General features: G+C 51.3%; 1 protein-coding gene across 5 annotated transcripts in view; it reads right to left on the bottom strand.

Annotated features, from left to right (window-relative positions):
* Positions 1–24,003, bottom strand: part of LOC140198154 (uncharacterized) — a 106,217-nt gene that overhangs the window by 39,270 nt on the left and 42,944 nt on the right. For 2 of the 5 annotated variants that reach the window (XR_011886112.1, XM_072259126.1), the window contains exons 9-19: positions 22,261–22,374; positions 21,049–21,162; positions 19,933–20,166; positions 18,040–18,150; positions 16,117–16,309; positions 8,748–8,893; positions 7,295–7,408; positions 5,777–5,896; positions 4,750–4,902; positions 2,979–3,207; positions 203–404 (exon numbers count right to left, since the gene is read on the bottom strand). Coding sequence is in view for 4 of the 5 variants with exons in the window: in XM_072259126.1 (XP_072115227.1) it covers positions 203–404; positions 2,979–3,207; positions 4,750–4,902; positions 5,777–5,896; positions 7,295–7,408; positions 8,748–8,893; positions 16,117–16,309; positions 18,040–18,150; positions 19,933–20,166; positions 21,049–21,162; positions 22,261–22,374 (1,730 nt within the window). In the remaining variant the exon portion in view is untranslated. The remainder of the gene's footprint in view (positions 1–202; positions 405–2,978; positions 3,208–4,749; positions 4,903–5,776; positions 5,897–7,294; positions 7,409–8,747; positions 8,894–16,116; positions 16,310–18,039; positions 18,151–19,932; positions 20,167–21,048; positions 21,163–22,260; positions 22,375–24,003) is intronic. The other 3 variants (XM_072259129.1, XM_072259127.1, XM_072259130.1) reach the window with 3 other exon arrangements.

Below are 24,003 nucleotides of genomic sequence, written 5' to 3'. Positions count from 1 at the left end.
TATGTTGATGTAATAGTGGGCTGGTATCGAGAGGCTGGGTGATCTCCCCCTGTTCCAACACCCGGAGCCCACTGCAGGCGATGCTAACAGCCCCGCACCTCACTCGACACGACAGCTGGACGGCGGCAACACACAAGCCGCCCACACGGACAGCCCCGCGGCCGGCAGGCGCTACATTCCCGCGCTGGTCCCGGCCGGTTACCTGGCAAGTGGTCCCGGTGTAGCCCTGCGCGCAGGAACAACTGAAGGCGCCGTAGCCATCTCGGCAGGTCCCCCCGTTCAGGCACGGCTGTGACTCGCACTCGTCGACCTCCTCCTGGCAGCGCCAGCCCGTGAACCCGGCCGGACAGAGGCAGGAGAAGTTGGCCACTCGGTCGACGCAGGTTCCCCCATTCAGGCACGAGCTGCGGGACGAAGGAGCACCGTGGGTCGGTGAAGACGAGCTGACCTCAGTGATTCACGGAATTTCACAGAGGGCATTGCGCAGAACTTACACGTCTGAACCTCGGGCATCAGACCCAACTGTTGATGCCGCGTTATTCCGGCAGTGAATAGGAATCTCTACTGTTCGCGAAGTCTGGAATCTTCATCCTAGACTTTAAAACAATCACAAACCCCTCGCAACCCTCTCTGTCCTGCCTCTCCGGTCCATCCCGGTGTCGCGGGCAGAACGGCTTTAGGGACCCGGGTTCGATCCCGATTTATGGTGTGTGTGTGTGTGTGCGCGCGCGCGCGCAGTTTTCACGTTCTCCCTGTGACCACCTGGATTTTCTACCTTTCCGACCCCCACTCCCCACATCCCAAAGACGTGCGGGTCGGTGGTTAATTGTCTGTTGTAAACTAACCCTTGGCATGTCAGAATCAGTTTTAATATCACCGGCATACGTCGCGTGAAAGTTGTTAACCTGCCAACAGTACAAAGCAATCCATGATTATACAGAAAAAATCAGTTACATTAAGTATATGTGTGCATATTCAATAGTTAAAAACAATGCCAAAACAGAAATAATATAAAAAAAGTGAGGTAGCGTTCACAGGATCAACGTCCATTTAGAAATTTGATGGCAGAGGGGAAGAAACTGTTCCCGAAACGCTGAGTGTGTGGCTTCAGGCGTCTGTACCTCCTTCCTGAAGGTAACAGTGAGAAAAGGACGTGACGAATCTGCAGCGAGGGAGGTTCCCAGTGGAAGCCCCTTTACGCAGGGCTGCTTCCCCTGTGCATTGGGGACCCGGGGTGGAAGATGTTGCATCAGGCAGTACCGTGCAACAGGATTTTTGAGCAGGTTCACTGACACAAGGTCCGCCTGTCCATTCTATGGGCGGGAAGAGTCAGTGTAACAAGCTTACATGGAATGTCAGAGGTTGCGGCCCCTCTTTGAGTTTCTGAAAGGGCTGCTGCTGAGTTCTGGCTGTACTTCAGTCCCACACTGAAGCACAGCCAGTTCCGAAGGGGTTGGGTCGTGAGAAGGATCTCCTAGCGGGCTTGCTCCTGGGTCTGGCCAAGGTGGCTGTTCACGGGTCTAGGCGGCGAAAGGTGGAGGGCACTGCCCGAGCCGACTACCTGTCCTTTTCCGTGGATACGTTCGTGCCCGGCTGTCCTTAGAGAAGGAGTACGCGGTCGCAATGGGTACAGTCGGCGATTTCCGGGAGCGGTGTCTCTCCCGCCCCCCCCCCCCGTATTGACTGTTTTATAGACGGCAGTAACCATATTTTAATCTGTTTACTTACTGCCTTGTAAATACTGAATGTCTGTACCTTGAGTATTTGTGATGGAAATAAACTTTTGTAGTTTTGTAAAATAAAAGAGCATGACCTGGGTGAAGGGGGTCGTCCATGATTGTCGCCTCCTTTCTGAGGCACCCTCCTTGAAGATGTCTTGGATACTGCGGTGGCTGGTACCCAGGATGGAGCTGACTAACGCTACAAATTTCTGAGCTTCTGTCAATCCTGTGCAGTCCCCACCTCAACCCCATCCCAGACAGTGATGCAGCCTGTCAGAATGCTTTCCACCATACATCAGTGGGTGACAGGTGGAAACTTGTGGAGAAATTAAATTGGTAAATTGTTTATTATTGTCAAATGTACCGAGGTACATTGAAAAACTGGTTTATATGTCACCCATACAGATAATTACATTTTGACGTCCCTGTCATATGAAAATTTTAACTATTTACTTCTCCATGCCTCTCATAATCTTATATTATTGCGGCAGGTCACTCCTTACTCTAGAAAAAAACACGCCCTGTCTATCGAATCTCTCCTCACATCTACACCTCCAGTCTGGGTAACAACCTGGTGGATCTCCTATGCACTCTCTCTGATGGATCCTTATCGTTCCTATGCTGTTGTGACCAGAACCCCTGCTGCTGTGGTAACTTTCTCACTGCCTCGGTACAGCAGACAACATAATCTCGGAATATTGTGTTCAGTTCTGGTCGCCACATTCTGGGAAGGATGTGGAAGCGTTAGAGAGGGTGTAGAGGATATGTACCAGGACGCTGCCTGGTTCGGAGGACACGTCTCACGTGAAAACACTGAGCCAGCTGGGGTTTTTCTCTGTCGAGCGATGCAAGATGAGACTTTGACTTGATAGTGGAGTAAGTATCGGATGATTAGAGGCGCAGACTGGACAACCAGAGACCGTTTCTCAGGATGGTAATGGCTAATACGAGAGGACATACTTTTAAAGTGATTGGAAGAAAATTTTGGGTGAGATATCAGACAGTTTTTTTTTTTTGCACGGTGTGGTAAGTGCCGGGGTGGTGGGAGAGGCAGATACTTTAGGGATATTTACACACATGGAAGAAATAAAAATGGAGGACTGTATGAGAGAGAAGGATTAGGTTGATCTTGGAGTAGGTTGGATATGATGGGCTGAAGAACCTGTATTGTGCTGTATAGTCCTATACGCATAATTGACTCCACCCTCTTCCTGCACTGGACCGCGACCTCTATCCCCAGGAATCTGTTATCCGTACCTCGGAGTGCAGTCCGGACTGTCAGCCTGGCATTGCGTGCCCTCGTACCCTGGCGGGCAGACGCAGGTGTACATCCCCTCGAGATCGCGGCACTGCGCCCCGTTCTGGCAGGGGCCGCTGGCGCACTCGTCCACGTCGTGCTCGCACCGCTGGCCGGCGAACCCAGTTGGGCAGGAGCAGGAAAAGGAGTCGAGCCCGTCCTTGCAAGAGCCGCCGTTGAGGCAGGGTTCTGCGGGAGAGTGGGGCTAGGAGTGAGCTCTCGGCATGCTGACACCGTCTCTGGTACCCACACCGAAACCTACGCTCATATTCGTCGGATGTTCATCGGCACTCCCGAATTTGAGACCCACCCAATAACCCAGCAGGCCAGGTAGCATCTACGAAACAAAGTACCTGTCGAGTCGACTTTTGGGGCAGAGACGTTCCGGAGGGTCCCGCCGAAGGGTCTCGGCCCGAAACGTCGACTGTACTTCTTTCCATAGATGCTGCCTGGCCTGCCGGAGTTCCTCCAGCACTTTGTGTGCGTTGCCTGGATTTCCAGCATCTGCAGATTTTCTCTTGTTTGTCACCCAGTAATCCCACCCAGCCTCAACATCACCCCGCCTACCCTGTCTGATGTCTACACTCCGTCTCACTCACCCTGTCCGACATACAGCCCCTCCCTCAGCCCCACCCCTAACAAGACCCACCCACCCTCACACCACGCTGTCCAGTGACCACGCCCAGCTCCAACCAACCATTCAGCCTCACCTGCAGCCCCACCCCTCCCTAACTACCTCCCTGCATCCTCAACACACTCTGTACGGTCTCCACTCCCAACCGAGCCACCCCACAACTCAGCAACACTCACCCACCCCCACCCTCAGCCAACCCCAATCCCTCGCTTCACCCAACGCCCACACTCCGTGCAACAACCTCCACCTCCACCCAACCTCACTCTTACTTCCAAATCCTGCCTCGCCCTGAAACGGGAGGAGAGTAGCGATGATGGGGGCTGGGAGTACTTGGGATGGGGGGGGGGAGGGGGGGTGCTGAGTATGTAGGAGGAGGACAGATATAGGCGAGAGGGATGGAACTGGAGGCGGTGAGAGTATTGACGAGGAAGCGGATGCACCAGGTGGAGGAGAGGGGTAGGAAAAAGGGGTGGAGGGAGAGGAGCCGAGAAAGGAGCGAAAAATGCGGAGAAGGGGAGGAAGAAACGGTTGTGGAGAAGGGGAAGGGGAGGAAGGTATTGGGAGGGGGAATTGGGTGAGGTGTTTGTGAGGGTGGATGGCGAAGGAAGGGGGAACAGGTGGAGGGTGTGAGGAAGCGTTGGAGGAAGAGGGGGACGGAGAAGGTGAGGGGAATTGCAGGAAGAGGAGGAAAGGGAAGGGGAGAAGTGGAAGGTGAGGAAGGAGGAGGGGAAGGACAGCAGGGTGGAGGGGAAAGGAGAGGGGAGGAGGGGAAGGGGAGGAGGGTGGAGAGGAAAGGGGAGGAGGAGGAGGGGAAGGGGAGGAGGAGGAGGGGAAGGGGAGGAGGGTGGAGGGGAAAGGGGAGGGGAGGAGGGAAAATGGGAGGGGAGGAGGGGAAGGGGAGGAGGGAGGAGGGGAAAGGGGATGGCGAGGAGGGGAAGGGGAGGAGGAGGAGGAAGAAAGGAAGGAGAAAGGGAAGGAGAGGGGAACGTGGAGGGGCAGAGGGGTGGAGTGACTGGGGAAAGGGGAGGAGGGGTTGTGGAAGGGATGGTGCGGGGTAGAGGGGCAGGGAAAAGAGGATGGGACTGGCAGGTACTCACCGGGAGAACAGTCGTCGACATCCACCTCACACGTCGGCCCAGTGTAACCCGCTGAGCAGAGGCAGCTATGCCCCCCTGGTAGGTTGTGGCATTCTCCTTGGTGGGAGCAAGGGTCAGAGGTACACTCGTCCACGTCCTCCTCGCAGAGCCGTCCTGCGACGGGAGGGAAAAGGTATTCGAGCTGAGCCTTCCCGTCCCACTCTGTGGGGTCCTGTGCCCAATTCCCCAACAGCCCGCACCGAGGCCACAGTCAAACACCCCGTCACACCAGGAGGTCGGATCACACCCAGAATAAGTGCTGTCTGGGGTGGGAAATGGTGTGTAGGCTCAGCGTCAAAGCACTGTGCTGGATTCACACCATAATTTGTGAGGGCTAACAGAGACACCTCGCACTGAGCCTTCAAGTGGCGTCAGTCATAGCAGCTCTGTCTGTGATAGACGTTAATCGTCCTGAACCACCCTCCGTTCTTCCTTCCAAGACCTTCTGACCTCCCCACCCTGAGTTACCGGACCCCAGTTAAACCCCCTCCCCGTCAATTGACACGGACTACTCCCCCATCCACAGTCCCGTGAATCACTGAGTTCGACTCTCCCCACCATCTTCATTTGTCACCTGACGCCAACTCCCCGTCCCCACCCTCGGTTACCAAAACCCTTTCTTTCCCCCCCCCCACCCCACTAAAACCTGACACGTCACCTCCTCTAACATCCCTGGGTCAAAAGACCTTGCCTTTTACCCGCCCGGGCTTCCTGCACCCCGACGCCACCATTGATCTCAGTGGGGCCCAAGACCCTGACCCTCCGACTCCGGGTCTGCCCCTGGAGGGCTCTCAGTGACCTGACTTCTTCTGCCAGCCTCAGTGACCCGACCCCCAGGCTCAGATACAGGGAGAGGATGAGCACGCTGTGTGGTCACTGATGATGTGGACCAGGGACTATGGTCAGGGGAAGCTGTGCTCCGAGGCCAGATATCACCGAGCAGGGTGCGGAGTTGGCACCTCAGGAAGAGAACCGCCGAGCTCCTGACCTGTCCAGCCGCCCGGGCAGTCGCAGGAGAAGGTCAGGTGGTCCTCTGACTCTCTGCACCTTCCGCCGTTCGCACAAGGGTCCTGAGCACAAGGGGAGAGAAATGTCTGGCACTGGGAACCTGAAGGAAAGAGGAAAGAACAGGCTGAGCTACCGAGCCTAGGGGTTTGGGTGGATGGGGTGGGTTGTTGGGAAGTTCAACACTTTCTGACTCTGCTGCCCAGCTACCCCATATTCAGCACCAACCCAGGTTCCCTCAGACACGGGGTCTGTCCATTCAGAGTTGCACCCATCTCCAACTATCCAACCCCACCCACAGTTCACCCAATGCAATCAACACTACAATCCAGCCAACTCAAACTCACCCATCCTCACCCATATTCCATCCAATCACCTACAGTCCAACCCATCCAACCCCACCCATCCTCACCCACAGTCCATCCAACCATCAACAGTCCACCCAACTTTATCGCATCCACCCTCACCCAGTCCAATCAACTACCCAGGCTACCCCATCCAACCCCACCCATCCTCACTCACAGTCCAACCAACCACCCAGAGTCTACCCCATCCAACCCCACCCATCCTCACCCACAGTCCATCCAACTCAACTGCACCAAGGCACACCCACGGTCGACCCAACCATCCAGTCAACCAAACTCAACTGTACCCAGCCACACCCACAGCCCATCCAACCGCCCAGTCCACCCCAGCCAACCGCACCCACCCTCACCCACCGTCCATCCAACCACCAACAATCCATCCCATCCAATCCCACCCATCCTCACTCACAGTCCAACCAACCACCCAGAGTCTACCCCATCCAACCCCACCCATCCTCACCCACCGTCCATCCAACCCAATTAACCTTCACCCACAGTCTACCCAACTCAACCACTCTCACCCCGCTGTACTCCATCCAACCAAACCCCATTCATAGTCCATCCAACCCAGCCTCACCCAGAGTCCACCGCTCCCCACCCAACACACACTCTCTCTCTCTCTCTCTCACACACACACACACACTCCACGAACAGTCCATCCTGCCCCCCCACAGTTCACTAAACCTACCATCATACCATCCAGCCTCACCCACTGTTCTCTGAAGCCCCCACCTAGTCCCCATCCAACCTCAAGAAACCGTCTCCAATCAGAATCGCCAGTAACCTCTCTTTCCACGACGTGTCGAGAGCTTGGAGCTGCGGCCCGACGCACTGATGCCTGCTGTTGCCCCTCAGCCGTCCCGGTACACAGGAGATCCTCCCTCCCCCTCTCACCTCCAAACCCCCCACTATTCTCCAACACCTTCCACTACACGCCCCATTCCCATCACACTCTCCTCACTTCCCCACACTCCCAACAGTCCCATTCAACAACATTCCCATCAACAACAGTCCCACGCTCTCCATCTCCAACACCCTCCCACCCCTATTTCCACCTCCACCTACACACTGCCCCCAGTAAAACTGCGCTGCCCCACCTGCGCACTCCCCACATCCGGCCCGGCCGACTGGGGTACCTGTGTACGGAAGCTGGCACTGGCACTGGTAGCCATCTTCATCGGCAGTGCATTGACCCCCGTTCCGGCAGGGAGAGGACAGGCAGTGACTCAGGTTTACCTGGCAGTTCTGGCCTGTCAGGAGAGGCGCATAGCAGAGGGCTTAGCCGAGGAGCGTTAGTCTGCCAGGAAGTTAACGGTTCTACCTGCTAGGATCAGGGGAGTCCGGTATTCTACAGACACTAGTTCCCCGGCATGAAAACCCACACTCTAATCACAGCCCTCACCACAGGATCTTTGAGAGGTAGGGTCGGGCTGTGGTGTGAACTAAAAGACGAAGTATCACCAAACCCTCATCCACTGCCGGGTGTTCAGTTTGGAGAACCCTGCTCCCCTCAAACTGCAGCGAGGAAAGGCTCCCTTTGCGCAATACCGAACACAGTGCAGGAGGGTCAAAGTTCCATGGTTCACTTTCTCTCCTCTCTTCTCCTTTCTCCTTCACCTTCTCCCCAACTTTCCCTCAACTCTTCACCCTCCCTATTCCATCCTTCTTTTGTGCCTTCTCGGATCCATTTTCATCATTCCCTCCATTCGCTAATCCCTCCACTACTCCTCTGTTTCCTCTTGAATTACTCGTCCCCTCCCCCTTTACCCGTCATTCCTCTCCATCCCATCCCTCTGCTACCCTACATTCCTCCATATCCTATCCCCTATTACCATAGCACTCCTTCCTATCCTATCCCCCTGTCCCCTCACCCCTCCCTATCAATCCACCTGTTCCCCTCATTCTCCCTAACCAATCCCTCTGTCCCCTCCAGCCCTCCCTATCAATCCATCTGTTCCCCTCATTCTCCCTAACCCATTCCGCTGTTCCCATACACTCCTCCCTTTCCCATCCCTCTGTCCCCCTCACTCCTCCCTATCCATCACCCTGCTCCCCCTAACTCCTCCCTTTCCCATCCCCTTTGCTTCCCTACACTCCTCCCTATCCCATTCCTCTGTCCCTTCTCACCCCTCTCTATCCCATCCCTCTGTTCCCCTACCGTCCTCCCTATCCATAAATCTCTTATTATCCCATTCCTCCAGTACATTACACCTCTCCTTATTCTATCCCTCTGTACTGCCATCGCCCCCATCACATCGCTGTGTTACCCTACGTCCCTCTTCTTTACAGCCCTTCGCTACCCTGCATCCCACCCTATCCCACCCCATTACCCATGTATTTCCTTATTCCAGCAGTCCCGATCCCACCTCTCCGTTATTCCATCCCATCTCTCTGTTACCCAACGTCCCTCCTCTTTCCATCCCTCCGTTACCCTATGACCCTCCGTATCCCATCACACTGTTATCTGGCATTTCTGTTACCCCTTTCCGTCCCTTCCTATCCCATCCCAGCCCACCCCCCGATCCCATCCCTCCGGCTGGCGGCGTCCCCTCTCCCGTCCTGCCCTGCTGTGATTATCCAGCCCCTCACCTTCGAATCCCGCTGGACATGCGCAGCTGTAGCCGTTGACCTGGTCGCTGCAGGAGCCCCCGTGCAGGCAGGGCCGCGACGCGCATTCCTCCACATCCTCCTGGCACCGGGAGCCGGTCCACCCCGGCTGGCACTCACAGTCGAAGCTGCAGGAGAGAAACACAACCCCCGCCGCAGGGCCGGTGAGCAACGGAGCCCGATCACAGCACGCAACGGCGCCTTCTCCCGCTAGGTACGGATCCCGCCGCTCGAAATCAAGATCGTAATTGGATTCCCTAACCCTAGTAATTTAAGACCAACTAATTAAGCAATCCGGAACAATCGCAGGCCCAGAAATGTGGCTGCACAGAGACTGAGTGAGTAGTGCCGCTGCCTCTCAGCTCCTGTGTCCTCAGGTTCGTTCCCGACGTCCGTCGGTATCTCCGTATGTAATCTGCGTTCTCCCACGTCCCAACAACGAGTGGACTGGTGGGTTTCCTGCCTTTTCTATACTTCTTTTGTACACTCTGTAGAACGTACCTCCTGGCCGCGAACCTCTTGATACCATAGGAATTAAAACCATCTTCCCTTAAAGTTCAGAAGATTCAAAATAAATTGTTTATCAACGTACGTATATGTCACCAAATACTGTACAACGCTGAGAATGGTTTTCTTGCGGGCATACTCGGTAACTAGAAGAAGCATAATAGAATCAACGAAAGACTGCACCCAGCAGAGTGGATAAACAATGTGCACAAGACAACAAAATGTGCAAATACAAAAGAAGAAAAAAAGAAATAATAATAAATAAATAAATAAATAAATAAGCAATAAACATCGAGAACATGAGATGAAGAGTCCTTGAAAGCGAGACAATAGGTTGTGGGAACGGTTCAGAAATGGGGCAAGTGGAACTGTGTGAAGTTATTGCCAGTGGTTGAGGAGCCGGGTGGTTGAGGGGTAAATTACTGTCCTGAACTTGATGGTGTTAGTCCTGAGGTTCCTGTACTTTCTTCCTGATGGCAGCAGCGAGAAGAAATCATGACTAGGGTGCTGTGTGTCTCTGATGATGGATGTTGCTTTCCTGCAACAGTGCTCCATGTAAATGTGCTCACCCACGGTGGGGAGGGTTTACCCGTGATGGACTGGGCCGTATCCACTCCATTTTGTAAGATTTTCTGTTCAAATGCATTGTTGTTTTTATGCCAGGCCGTGATGGAACCATTCAATATACTCTTCCACCACATAGCTATAGAAGTTTGTCAAAGTTTTAGATGTCATACCGAACCTTCGTAAACTTCTGAGGAAGTACAGTACCGACTCTTCCATACTTTCTTTGCAATGGCACTTATGTACCTGGCCCAGAACAGATCCTCTGAAAACATAGCACCGAGGAACTTAAAGCTGTTAACCCTCTCCACCTATGTTCCCCCAATGAGGACTGGCTCATGGACCTCCGGCTTCCTCCTCTAGAAGTCAATTTTCAGCTCCATGATCTTGCTGACATTGAGTGAGAGGTTGTGGCTCTGGCACCACTCAGCCCGATTTTCAAATCTTCCTCATATACTGTATATGCTCATTCGTCACCACTTTTGAATTGGCTAAAGACAGCGGTAACGTCAGAAAACGTAAATGTGGCATTAGACCTGTGTCAGCCTGCAGTCATAGGTGTAAAGTGAGTTGAGCAGCCCTGTGGTGCACCTGTGCTGGTGGAGATTGTAGAGGAGAAGTTGTTGGTAATCAGAATTGACTGGTGTCTGCAGGAGAGGATATCGAAGATCCAATTGCATAGGGAGGCATTGAAGCTAAGCTCTTGAAGATTATTGAATAGATTTGAGTTCCTAATTTTGAAGCCTTATTTCTTCTTCTAAATTCGTAACACCTTTTTATTTTTGGCTCCAGAATCTCTCCTTGGAGAGAAAAAAAACATCTGTTTCCATTAAAAGCTGATTAGGAATCTGCTATCTCCACGAAAACTATTAAAACTACCACTGTCTAAAACAACTAAACCAGGGGCATTAAAATCATTATCAAGACCATTACTTAAACGAGAATATCCTCAGCATTGTTTCATTATATTTCTTAATAATACCCTCAATATAATCATCAGGAGCGACCACTAACTCATTACATATAAAATGCTGGAGGAGCTCAGCAGGCCGGCAGCATCTAGAAAAGGAGTACAGTAGACATTTTGGGCCGAAACCCTTCGGCAGGACTGGAGACAAAAGCTGAGGAATAGATTTAAAAGATGGGGGAGCCAAGAAGTGATAGGTGAAATCTGGAGAAGGCCTCCCCCTACCTTTTAAATCTATTCCTCAACTTTTTTCTCCGGTCCTGCCGAAGGGTTTCGGCCCGAAAAATCGATTGTACTCTTTTCCTAGACGCTGCCTGGCCTGCTGAGCTCTTCCAGCATTTTGTGTGTGTTGCTCGGATTGCCAACGTCTGCAGATTTTCTCTTGTTTATTCTTTACATATTGCCTCTTTTTCGATTTACCAATTTCCATCAACCACTAGCGGTAAGTCACCCGTGGTGGGTGGGGGTGTTAATGGGAATTAGGGTCAATAGGTTACGGGGTCAAGAAGTGGCATTGCTCTGTGAGCCAGCCAGGAAGATTGGTTGAATGGCCTTCTATGCTGTAAGGAAAGATAGAATATGGAAAAATGCTGGCAACATTGACCGCAATTAATCAGATTCTTAGTCAAAATACTAATGTCCTTTCCCCTTCCCTAGCTGATCACCACGAGGCTGTAGACAGTGAACAGTGACACACGGAAATAGGAATCTCTCCACCATTCTATAAGATCACAGCTAATCTTTCACCTCAGTTGCATTTTCTTCCATTAACCAGGGCTTTGCTCTTCGGAGTGAAGGACGATGAGGGGCAATTTGATAGAGCTGCCAGAGTGGGCAACAGTTTCTTCCCTCAGGCTGTGAGACTAGTCAATACCCTGCCAGCACTGAGGTCTTGTCACTGGGACAACGAACATTTCAGTTTACTGTACTGTTTACTGGTTACCTATGCCGCACACGACATGCATTTTGAATTATATTTCGTCAATATTTTGTTTCATGTAGTGTGTGTGATATATGTTTCGTGGATGCACCGTGGTCCAGAGGAATGTTGTTTCATTTGGTTGTATATATCTACAGACAGATGACAATAAACTTGACATTGACATTGAGTGTACGATGATAGGTGAAGAGGTAGAATGGACAGCCAGAGCGTTTTTTTCCACCGAAATGCAAAGGCTGCTATCAAGACGACATTCTTTTAAGGTGACTGCTGTAAAACGTAGCCCTGCAGGAACCCCCATGTCCCGTTGAATGTTTAAAATAAGTTAGGCAGCACAAAAGCAAAACAGCAAAATCCTGCAGATAATCAGCAACCTGAAACAAAATCAGGCCAGCTGGTTAGACAGCATCAGGGAGAGGAATAAGGTTGTCCACCGTCGGCTGACTGCCATATTTTCTGGCTTCGTGCCACCAAACGCAGATTATCTTTTCTTTTACCCACTTGCTGCTTTGTGGGATCTTGCTGTACACACTCGAGCTTCTCCGATTCCCAGATCCCAGCAGTTCTGAGGTGCACAGCTGTTGAGAACATGCGTTGGGGAGTCAGGAGATGGCGAGGAAAATTGCTGTGAACCTTCCCCTTTGCATTTCCCAAACAAGATATTACTTTATGCTGCATTAATCCGGTATGTATACCTCTCCCGTTAACTTGCTTAAATTTAATTCTTGGTCAAGGTCCCTTAGTCTTCCGAATGAAGCGGCAAAGAATCGGACACGTCAGCCTACTGAAACCACGCCAAACATCAGGCAAGTGTTTCTACCAATCTCATATTATTCTCCCTACATTCTCTTCTCTTCCTCCTCCAGTCGCGCAGAAATATAAACGGCTGAAAGCATGAACCACCGGGCTCAAGGACAGCTTCTATCGTACTGTTGTAAGATTATTGAACGGTCACCTTGTATAATAGATAGACTCTAGACCTCAAAATCGACCTCGTTATGGCCTTGCACCTCATTGCTTACCTGTAGTATGCGTTCTCTGTAAACACAACACTATATTCTCCATTCTCTTTTTCCCCTTGTTCTACCTCGATGTAATGACGCGGGCAAAACAACGCTTTTCACTGTACCTCGGTATATGTGACAATAGTAAACAGACCGACCAGAATTTCCCAATTTACAATCCCAGATTCCACCCTCACGCACAGTTTACAGCAGCCGATGATCCCCAGCCCCCCATCCTTTGGGATGTGGGGGGAAACCGGAGCACCGGGTTGGGTTGGGTGGGGGTAGTGTGGCTCTAGGGAGGGCACAGCCAGCACCACGGAGCCAGCGCTGGAGGCCGGGATTTGTGTTTCAGGAACCGTTATGCAGCGGCTCTGCCCGCTGCACCACTATGCCTTCTTGTTGGACTTTCTCCGCGCTCTCTCCAGTTCCAACAACCCGCCCTCCCCCCACCCACCCCCGATCCTTACTTGGAGCTGAAGTGGTTAACTGATCCAGGAGCTCTGGAGGGTGAACGGAGTGAGGTGCGTGACTTCCAGGAGCATGTGTATCTCTAACCGAGTACGCACACCGGTAATCCATTTCCAGATTATCAGCCCGGAAGCATCTGGTTCCTGCTGTGTTTTGTTTCCTGGAAGTGTGGCCGGGGATAAACTGGGGCCAGGGCTGGATGATAACGGACTGCGGAGGTTCGAAAGGGGTGGGGGCCGGCTGGATGATAACAGGGTGTGGAGGGTCGAGAGGGGTGGAGAGCGGTCGTACTGGATGATAACAGACCGGAGGCTCTGGAGTGGGTTTAGGGATGGGATGGGCTATATCAAAGTCAAAGGCAAAGTAAATTTACCATCAAAGTGCTTATGTTACCATATTCTACACTGAGATTTATTTACTTCTAGATAATTACAAGGGCGTGGGGTGGGGAAAACACAATAGAATTTACAACAGAAGATAAAATAGAATGATAACGGACAGCGGAGTGTGGGGAGATCTGTACCGGTTGACTGCAGGGTACAGAGCTGACTGCTCAATGGAAAGGACCTCAGACCCAGTGACGTCAGTAGATCAGGGTCGGTGACCCTGACAATAGTGTGGCGGCAACGCCCGGGGGATGGGGGGGGGGGGTAATATTGAACTGACATTAGATGATGGCCAGCAATGAGATACCTAGTAAGTGTGGTTTCGGGTACTGAGCAACGAGATATCTCATACTGGCCAGGAGCTTGGTCATAACTTGGGTTAATACAGTACCAGCACTTCCTAAACCAGCAAGGGATCCTTATACTTACACTCCCCCTTCCCTCCCCCAGAGCACCTGGTCCTGTTACCAAACGGAAAGGATCATCACCCGGGCCCAAGGTGTGGGTCGGTCGGGAGAATCCCCTAGTTGGTTTGCGCCTAGTCTTGGCCGAGGTGACCATTCGCGGGTAAGACTGACTGGCTCTGTAGTGTACTGTCCCCGCCAACTTCCTGCGCCTCTTCCAGGTGTCCCTGGACAAGGAGCACATGGGTACAGTTGGAGGTTTCTGGGACTGGTGGGTGTCCCGAGGCTCCAATGTGTTCCAGATAGAGTTGGTCGGCTCATAAGTTGGAACTTTGGAGACGGCGTACCACAAAGTATTAAAACGTAGTACACAGAATAAACCACCTTTGGAAAAGGAGGATAAAAGAGAGTTTAAGGAGGAAGGGCACCTTCAGGGACAAGAAAGCGTGTCAGACAAGAAGCGTTGACCTTGCCCATCCTCTGACTTTCCCAGAGAAACACCACCACACCTGACCAGAAAGGCAAAATAGGCGCCACAGTGGTATTTCAGCTCCAGACACCCGGGTTCGATGCTGACTGCTGGTGCTGTCTGTGCTTGGATCTTGCTCCACCCTCCCCACCCCGTCCGCGTGGGTTTCTCTCGGTAGCTCCGATTTCCTCCCACATCCCACACCGTGCGGGTCGGTGGGTTAACTGGTCTGCTCTGAGCTGCCCCGGATGTGTGGTTGAAGGGTAGACTCTAGGGGGTGAGGGGAGAGGGTTGATGGGAATGTGGGGAGAGTAAACTGTAGGATTGGTGTTAATGGGTGATTGGTGGTCCGCACGGACCCCAATGGGCAGTAGATCATGTTGCCGGGCTGTTTGACTCCACGTCGGGAAAATCGCCTCTGCGTCCAGCTCAAGCACCTTTCGCAGTATGTTATCCTGGGGCTTTACAAGTCGGAGGCCAGATAATGTACCATCCATTCACAGAACACAAATCAGTGAAGCACAGGGTTAGGCTCTTCTACCCAAAATAAAAAATACCAAACTAATTACTAATCAAATGCACTTCCTCCCTGCATGGACTCTGTCTATACTTCTTGTTGCCTCAATAAAGCAGCCAGCATAATCAGTCCCCACCCACAGCAGGCATTCTCTCTTCCTCCCTTTCCCATCGGACAGAATATACAGAAGCCCAAACTCACGTACCACCAGGTTCACGGACAGACTATTAAATATTTACCAAGTATGATACAATCAATGCCGTTATGGTCTTGCATCTTATTGTTTACCTGTACTCTATAGCTGTCACCCTTCATTCTGCATCGTTATTGTTTCACCTCGATGCAGTGTGTAATGAATGAACTGTTTACCGTTTCCACCACCACACCGGGCAGTACATTTCAGGCATCCACCACTCTGTGTAAAAAAAAAACACGCCCCACAAATCGCCTTTGAACTCACCCCCTCTGTCCATAAATGAATATCCTCTGGTATTAGACATGTCAATCCTGGGAAAAAGACACCAGATGCTCATCTATGCCTCTCATAATCTTATAAATGCCTATCATGTTTCCCCTCGCCTGCGCCAATCCAGAGAAAAGAAGCAAACCTCTCCAAGGCTTCGATACCCTTGCTGTAGTGGGGTGACCAGAACTGTATGCGATACTCCAGATGCAGCCGAACTAGTCTTCCGCTATACATAACACCCTCAGTCTTCATATCGTCTGTAAACTTACTAACACATCCATCCACACTGGGGCGGGACGGCAGCGCGGTGGTTCGCACAACGCTTTACAGACCAGCTGACCTGGTTCGTTCCTGCCGCTGCTCGTAAGGAGTTCATGCATTCTCCCTTTGGGTTTCCTCTGGGTGCTCCAAAGCCATACCGGTTGGCAGGTTAATTGGTCAATGCAAATTGTCCCGTTATTAGACTCGGATGAAATTGGGGGATTGCTGGGCGGCGTGGCTCTAAGGGCCGGAAGGGCCTATTATAGGCTGTATCTCAATAAATAAAATATATTTTAATCCAGGTAATTTATATACATCCTTCGGAACAATCATGATGACACCGCCCTTGCCTTTAAGATCCTAGCGTCTTTTACTCTCTGGCCCCGAATCCTTACCCGTTGCTGTGGTTGAGGCAGGTACCGTGGACGCAGGGCTGGTTCTCGCACTCGTCCACTCTCGACAAACACTGGGGTCCGAGGTACCCGCTGGGACAGACGCAGTCGAAGCGATTCAGGCCGTCACTGCAGTTCCCGCCGTTGTGGCAGGGGCCGGAGGCGCACTCGTCCACGTCGACGTCACACAGGGAGCCTGCAACCAAAGCCGGCGCTAGTCAGGAAACGGGACGAGAGAGCCCAGCCCCGCACTGGTTTTTGTTGGGGCTGAGCGGGTAGAGGCTTCAGTGACCTGCGTTTGATCCCGACCTCTGACTCTGTCTGGATGTGGGAAGGTACACCTTCTACCCATGTCTGCCTGGATTTCCCAGCCACCCAGCAGTACCGTGTAAAACATAACAATTATTATTAAGGATAGATAGGTCGATAGATAGATAGAAGAGAAAGGTAGATCAATAAAGATAGATAGAGAGAGAGATAGATAGATAGAAGAGTAAGATAGATAGAGAGAGACAGATAGTTAGAGATAGATAGATAGAAGAGTAAGATAGATAGAGAGAGACAGATAGTTAGAGATAGATAGATAGAAGAGTAAGATAGATAGAGAGAGACAGATAGTTAGAGATAGATAGATAGAAGAGTAAGATAGATAGAGAGAGACAGATAGTTAGAGATAGATAGATAGAAGAGATGCGTTGGCATTGGAAAGAGTTCAGAGGAAGTTCACATGCATGATTCCAGGGATGAAAGGCTTAACGTATGAGGGGGATTTGATGGCTCTGAGCCTGTACACGCTGGAGTTTGGAAGAACAGGAGAGGATCTCATTGGAATTCATTGAACGTTGAAAGGCTTTGATAGTGAGCATGTGGAGAGGATGTGGCCCAGCCGAGTGCACAGCCTCAGAGTAGATAGAACGGAGATGAGAGGCAGCTTCTTTAGCCAGAGGGTGGCAAAACTGTAGAATTCATTGCCACAGAGGAGACCAAGTCGTTGGGCATATCTAAAGCAGAGGCTGATAGGTTCTTGATTAGCCAGGGCATCAAAGGTTTTGTGGAGAAGGCAGGAGAATAGTTTTCAGAGGGATAAGTAGCCATGATGGAATGGTGGAGCAGACACAATGGGCCTAATTATGCTCCTATTTCTTATAAATATTTGTCAATTCAGGAAACTGAGAGCCCTGGGGAACCAGCAGGGAAGGGTAGTGCAGCAGGTAGAACTATTGTCTCCGAGCTCTAAAGACCCAGGTTCGATGTCCTGGTTTTCTCTGACATCCCAAGCAATGTTAATTTACCACCTTGTGGAGTAAACTGGGTGGGGTGGAGTGGGGGCCAGAAACTCGATGGAGAGATTATAATGGTTAGGGTACGATCACTGTAAACAAGGGTGCTTGACAGTCAGGACAGACTCGATGGGCCGAAGGGCCACTTCCAAGCTGTACCTTGCTATGGCATCGTAGGGGTAGGTCACACATGATGACATTTAATGGCGGGAGAGGCTAGTGGGGCCGAGTAGCCTTCTCCTGTCCTGATTACCTCAAGTTCTAAATAGCTGACTCTTCTCCTAAGTCACTCCCCTATCCCTGATACAGGTCCGAACACTCCACTGGCCTCCTTTTCCACCTGCATACAGAATCCTACATGTGTAAGTGAAATCGTCCCTCATCATTCGAGGCTCCCATGGGTCACTCCATGCTGGTCTCTGTTTGGTGGGTAGTCCCAGTGAACGTGGGGGAGCTGTGGGTCTCCGGTCTCTCCCCAGACAGGCCGCAACGCTCCGCACACAGCCGGGCAAACAGGCGGCCTGGCGCTCAGAATGCAGAGGCAGGAGACACAAAATCCCAGTCTCCCCGGGGGCAGGGTTGGTTGCCAGGCCAGGATGGGTGCAGGATGGTGAGGATTCAGGGAGAGGAGGAGGGCTGAATTTACCTGTGAAGCCGGGGTCACACTCGCAGGTGTAGTGGTTGATGTGATCCTTGCAGCGCCCGGAGTGGCAGCGGTTGCCCACGCACTCGTCGATGTCAATCTCACAGTGCGGCCCTTAGGAGAGGGACGGTTCGGTGGTGGGGGGGGGGTTGACAGGGAGTTGAAGGAGCGATGCAGTGGGGAGAGAAGGGAATGAGGAGGGGAGGAGGAGAGTACAGAGAAGAGGGGAGGGAGGAGGAGGAAGTGGAGGAGGAGAGGGGAACCGGGAGGGTGGAGGGGGAGGGAATAGGGGGAAAGGGAGTGACAGGGGGTGAGAGGGGAGGGGGATTGGCCAGAGGGTGAGTAGGGGACAAGGGGGTAGGGAGAGGGATGGGAGGGAGAAGGCAAGTTGGTGGTGGTGGGCGAAGGAGGGAAGGAAAGAGTGTGAGCCGTGGCTGGAGTAGTGAGGCAGCACAGCCGGGTGTAACTCTGTCCTGAGTTAACCCTGGGAGAGGCACTTGGCTCTCTCTCTCTCCGGTGACACCACCTTTCATATAGTCTTCAATCCCCTCCCACCACGCCCAGCACCCCACCGCTCTTTGATATTTGACTCCACTGACCTTCCCACATGAGCCACCTCCCCAGGGTTCCCGATGCTGACTGCGCGTGTCACCTGTTGCCTGTCACCCTGCCTAAGCTTCTTTAGTCCGTTGGAACACTGACCCCCACCCCCAACAGTCTGCCCTCCCACTGCAAATAGGGCTGCAAACAAGCTCAACACTCAGTGGTGGAAATCAGACAGGAAAAACGAAATAACTACAGGAGTCCTAAAACAGAAAAATTCTGGAAATATTCAGCAAATTGGATGGTTTTAAATCAAAGGACTAAATAGCATTAAAAAGACTCTTTTCAGAGTCATAGAACAGTACAGCACAGAATCAACCCAGTTGGCCCATCTATACCATTGCAAAGGGACGGTGATGGAGGGAGACTGTTTGGGGATCTCCACACCATTATTATTATTGGTCTATTATTGTCACATGCACTGAGATGTTCTCATCGAAAAGCTTGTCCTGAATGCTGTTCTTATGGATCCAATTACACAGAACACCGGGGTAAAACAACAACAGAATGCAGAATACAGTGTAACAGCTACAGAGAACGTGCTATGCAGGTAAACAATAAGATACAAGATCATTACGAGATAGAAAATGAGTTCATCTTATTGTACAACAGATCGGTTCCAGAGTCTTACAACAGTGGGATAGACTCTGTCCTTGAGCTTGATGGGACATGTCTTCAGGCTCTTGTGTTTTCTGCCCTATGAAAGAGGGGAGAAGAGACAGCAAGTTTGGGTGGAAGAGGTATTTGATTATGCTGGCAGCTTTACCGAGGTGGCAAGGATGCGGTCAGACACTCTCCATTGTCCTCCTGGCCACACCTGCGACAGGATGGATTCTTGACACCACAAACTATGTCATCACAGTCTTGTATCTTATTGTTTACCTGCACTGCACTTTCTCTGCAGCCATTACACTTAATATTAATGTTCTTCCTCAATGCACTGTGTAATGATTTGTATGAACAGTATGCAAGACAAGCTTTTCACTATAGCTCAGTACATGTGACAATAATACACCAAGTCCAAATCATCTCCACAACTCTGACACCACCTTCCCCACACTGAACCTTGCTCCTAATTTGCCTCTTGATCTCACAATATATCATGTGATGATCTTGCATCTTATTGTTTCCACTCTCTTCATTCCATATTCTGTTATAGTTTTCCTTTGTTCTACCTCAAAACTCTGCGTAATGAATTGATCTGTATAAACATTGACCAAGACAGCCCTATTCTGCACCCATCCTGCAGTGGGAGACAGGGCAGGCCATACCACATACAATGGCCCCAGTTACCTGTGGTCCCGGACAGGCAGATGCAGACGTAACCGTTAACCAGATCGGTGCATCGGCCCCCATTCTGGCAGGGGCCGCTTTGACACTCATCCAGCTCGACACTGCAGTCTGGCCCCGTATAGCCAGGGGTGCAGACGCACGAGTACGCAGCCACCCCGTCCAAGCATGACCCATTGTGGCACGGGCTTCCCGCACAGTCATCGGTGTCTGTCTGGCAGAGGGCCCCCTCGAAACCTGCCGAGGGGAGAAGGATAGGGAGAGGGGATAAGGAGAGGGGAAAAGAGGGGGAAAGAGGGGTGGTGAAAGAGTGGGGGAGGTGCGGAGAGAGGGGAAGGGCGGTGGCAGTGAGGGAAGAGAGGGGCATGTGGCGAGGGGAGAGGGGAGGGGAGGAGGAGCAGGAGGGGTGAGTGGGGAGAGAGGGGAGGGGAGAAGAGAAAGGGGAGAGAAGAGAGCAGAGAGGAATGGGGGAGAATGGGAGATGACGCTGTTAGAACATTGAGGGAGGAAGTGTCACTGAGATGAATGAGATATGGGCACTGGGTACCAAGGCCAGCATTCATCACCCACCGGTTACTGTCCCCAAGAAGGTGGGGTAGAACTGCTGCAGCCCTTTGGGTGAAGATGCCCCCATGGTGTTGTCAGGGACAGAGTTCCAGTTTTGGGATCCAGTGATCTTTGACGATGAACGACCAGCAGCAATTTTCCAAGTCAGTATCCAAGCGGTGGTTCTCCCCTGCTCCTGCTGCTTCCTCCTTCCCAAAGGTCAAAGGAGAGGCTTTGGCAGGTGCAGGTTCAGGTTCAGTGGTCTGTGAGATTAGCTGAATGCACCTTGTATGCAGTGTACATGGCCGCTGTCCCTGTACAACAGGGTGCGGTTGCAATGTCTAGGGTGGGAGACTACACACACTGCCTGGGCAGCAGGGGAGAGTACAACCTCAAGGCGGTTCCTGGAGCCGCAGACTCTCCCACTGCCCACTGGAAACTGGGCACATCTCACTGAGCACTGGCAACCAGAACTGGTGCTGCCCACTGCCCAATAGTGTCTTAACTGCCCACTGGGTGCTTCCCCAACCATGCCCACTTGGCAGAACCCAAAGCCACAAGAGCAAGACTCACCCTCCGGACAGTCACAGTGGAATTGGTCAGGACCATCGACGCACGTTCCCCCATTGAAGCACGGAGCACTGGAGCACTCATCGATGTTCACCTCACACCACTGCCCTGTAAACCCTGAGCACGGAGAGGGGAGAGGGTGTTAATGGTCACAGTCATTTGTGGGAAAGGTCACCATGAGCTCATTGAATTGCAAGGCAGATTCAAGGGACTGAGTGTTCTGCTCCTGCTCCTTCCACATCTGCATGCAAGGATCAAGGATCTCGGACTATGGACTGGAAGGATGGGGCCAGAGGGAATCTGCCCTCCGTCTCCAGGATCCACAGTGTGGATGAGCTGTAGTTGGCCAATCAGCCCCTCGAATTTGCTCCAATGTCTAATGAAAGCATAGCTAATTTGAGTTTCTCTTCGGCACCAGATTTCTGCTCCCCCCCACCACCTTTCGCCCACTCACTTATCAAGAATCAATCCACCTCTGCATTCAAAATATCCAAAGACCCTGCTTCCACCAAAGAAAAAAATTCTAGAGAATTGCTGCCCTGGAAGGGGAAGGAAAAGTTTCACCCCATCTCATCCATCAAAGTGCCAGTGGAAAGTTTTAAACAGTGAGCTCTCATTCTAGATGTTCAATACCTGCACCACGAAAGCCCGTCAGGATTTTCACCTTAATGGGAACAATACCAATCAGAACATACATGTCTCATGTCAATATATTTCAGTAGATGATGGAAAAATCTATAAACAGACAGTGTAAGGAGAAGGAAAGCAGTCAGAAGTGGAAGGGAGAGAGAGAGAGTGAGGGAAAGACAGAGACAGACATGGTGAGACAGAGACAGAGAAGGTGAGAAAGGGAAAGACATCAAGGCAGAGGGAGTAATAGCGAAAGTGAGAGGCCGAAATAGACAGAGTAGGAGTGTTTGAGTGAGAGTAAGAGGAGTGTGTATGTGAGAGGAGAGTGAGTGAGAGAGTGAGAAAGATGTGAAAGTGATTGATGTGTATGAGAGCATGTGAGAAAGTTTGAGAGAGAGAGAGAGAGAGAGAGAGAGAGAGAGAGAGAGAGAGAGAGAGTTAGACTGATGGGTGGACCTTGAAGAAGGGGAAGCAGTCTGAGAAGAGAGAAAGGGAGATTGAGATAGAGACCAAGATACAATCCCAGGAAGAGACAGATACACAAGCCCCCCACTTTGGTCCCAGTGTTGAGTGCTGCCGCCTTACCTGGGTTACACCAGCAGTGCACCTCGTTCACCCGGTCCTCACACTCGGCATCATTCAAGCATGGGTTACTCAGGCACTCATCACGGTTGATCTCACAGTAGAGGCCCTCATAGCCTGAGGACACAGCACACACCCAGAGTTAGAATGGGATCATATTCCGCCACCCTTCTCCCTCGGGCTGGGTGCACCAAGTCCCACCCTGTGCTTGAGTGAGGTAGATCTCCACTGCTGCTTACCCCACTCCAAGCTCTGCCGCTGCTCTACCTCCAGGGTGCACAGCCAATATGGAGGGACTGCACCCTCCACTGTCACACCTGACTGTGTATTTCTTACCTGTCAGCCAATCTCCTGCACTATACTAAAACTAATCAATGAAAATTTCAAAAAAAGTAAAATGACATTTTATTTTAAATTCCTGAGTTTGTTTTTTTCTCACTCTCAGCAACTTGCTGACAACCAGGCCATTTTCAGAGATACCAGGATAATAATAAAAATTAGAATCAGAATCAGGTTTAATATCACTGGCAAATGTCATGAAATTTGTTTTCCTGTACCCCTTCTTTGATGGTACCATTGAGAAGAGAGCATGTCTGAGGTGATGGAGGTCCCTAATGATGAATGCCACCATTTTGTGGCATCACCTTTTGAAGGTGCCATTGATGTTGGAGAGGCTCGTGCCCAATATGGAGCTGACAGAGTTCATAACTTTCTGCAGTTTCTTCTAATCTTGTTCCGTGGTCCCTCCATACCAGACAGCCATGCATCCAGTTAGAATGCTGTCCACAGTACATCTGTAGAAATCTGCAAGTGTCTTTGGTGATATACCAATTTGCCACATACTCTATTCCTAATGAAGTATAGCTGCTGTTGTGTAATTGCCAACATCAAAAATGTTGGCTCCAGGACAGATCCTTGGAGATGTTGGCACCCAGAAACTTGATGTTGCTCACCCTTTCCACGTTTGATCCTGCATTGAGTACTGGTGTATATTCCCTCAGCATCCCCTTGCTGAAGCCCACAATCAATTTCTTGGCCTTACTAATGTTGACTGCAAGCTTTCTGATGCAACACCACTCAACCAGTTGATCTGGCTCACTCCTGTGCATCTCCTCGTCACCATCTGGAATTCTGCCAATAGTTGTGCCATCAGTAAATTTATAGATGGTGTTTGAGCTGTGCCTCGCCACAGAATCCAGGGCATAAAGCAGCAGGATAAGCACACATCCTTGAGGTGTGCCAGTTGATTGTCAGTGAGGAGGAGATGTTATTTCTGATCTGCACCTACTATGGTCTCCCAGTGAGGAAGTCAAGGAGCCATTAGCAGAGGGAAGTACAGAGGCCCAGACTTTGGAGCTTTTTGATTAGAACTGAGTGTTGATTGTGCTGAACGCTGAGCTCTAATCAATAAACAGCAGCCTGACAAGGTACTATTACTGTCCAGATGATCCAAAGACAAGTGGAGATTGCATCCACTGTAGATCTATTGTGGATAGGCAAATTGTAGTAGGTTCAGGTGCTTGCTTAGTCCAGAGTGGATGCTAGCCATGAACAACACCTCAAAGCACTTCAATGCTCCTCTGCCTCCCTTGACCATACCTTCTTGGTCCTCACCACTGGTGCTGTGGTCTTTAAGCTCTGCCTATACTCCGAGATTAGTACAACTAGGCGATTGGAGTTTCCAAAATGTGGGTGTGGCAACTGTTCCTGATGGTGATATAACAGTGGTCAAGCCTGTTGGTTCCT

This window comes from Mobula birostris, chromosome 5 (assembly GCF_030028105.1).
Source record: "Mobula birostris isolate sMobBir1 chromosome 5, sMobBir1.hap1, whole genome shotgun sequence".
In the NCBI taxonomy this organism is placed as follows: Eukaryota; Metazoa; Chordata; class Chondrichthyes; order Myliobatiformes; family Myliobatidae; genus Mobula; species Mobula birostris.
The sequence above is the reverse complement of the archived record's forward strand: the minus strand, read 5'-3'. Positions and strand labels throughout refer to the sequence as shown.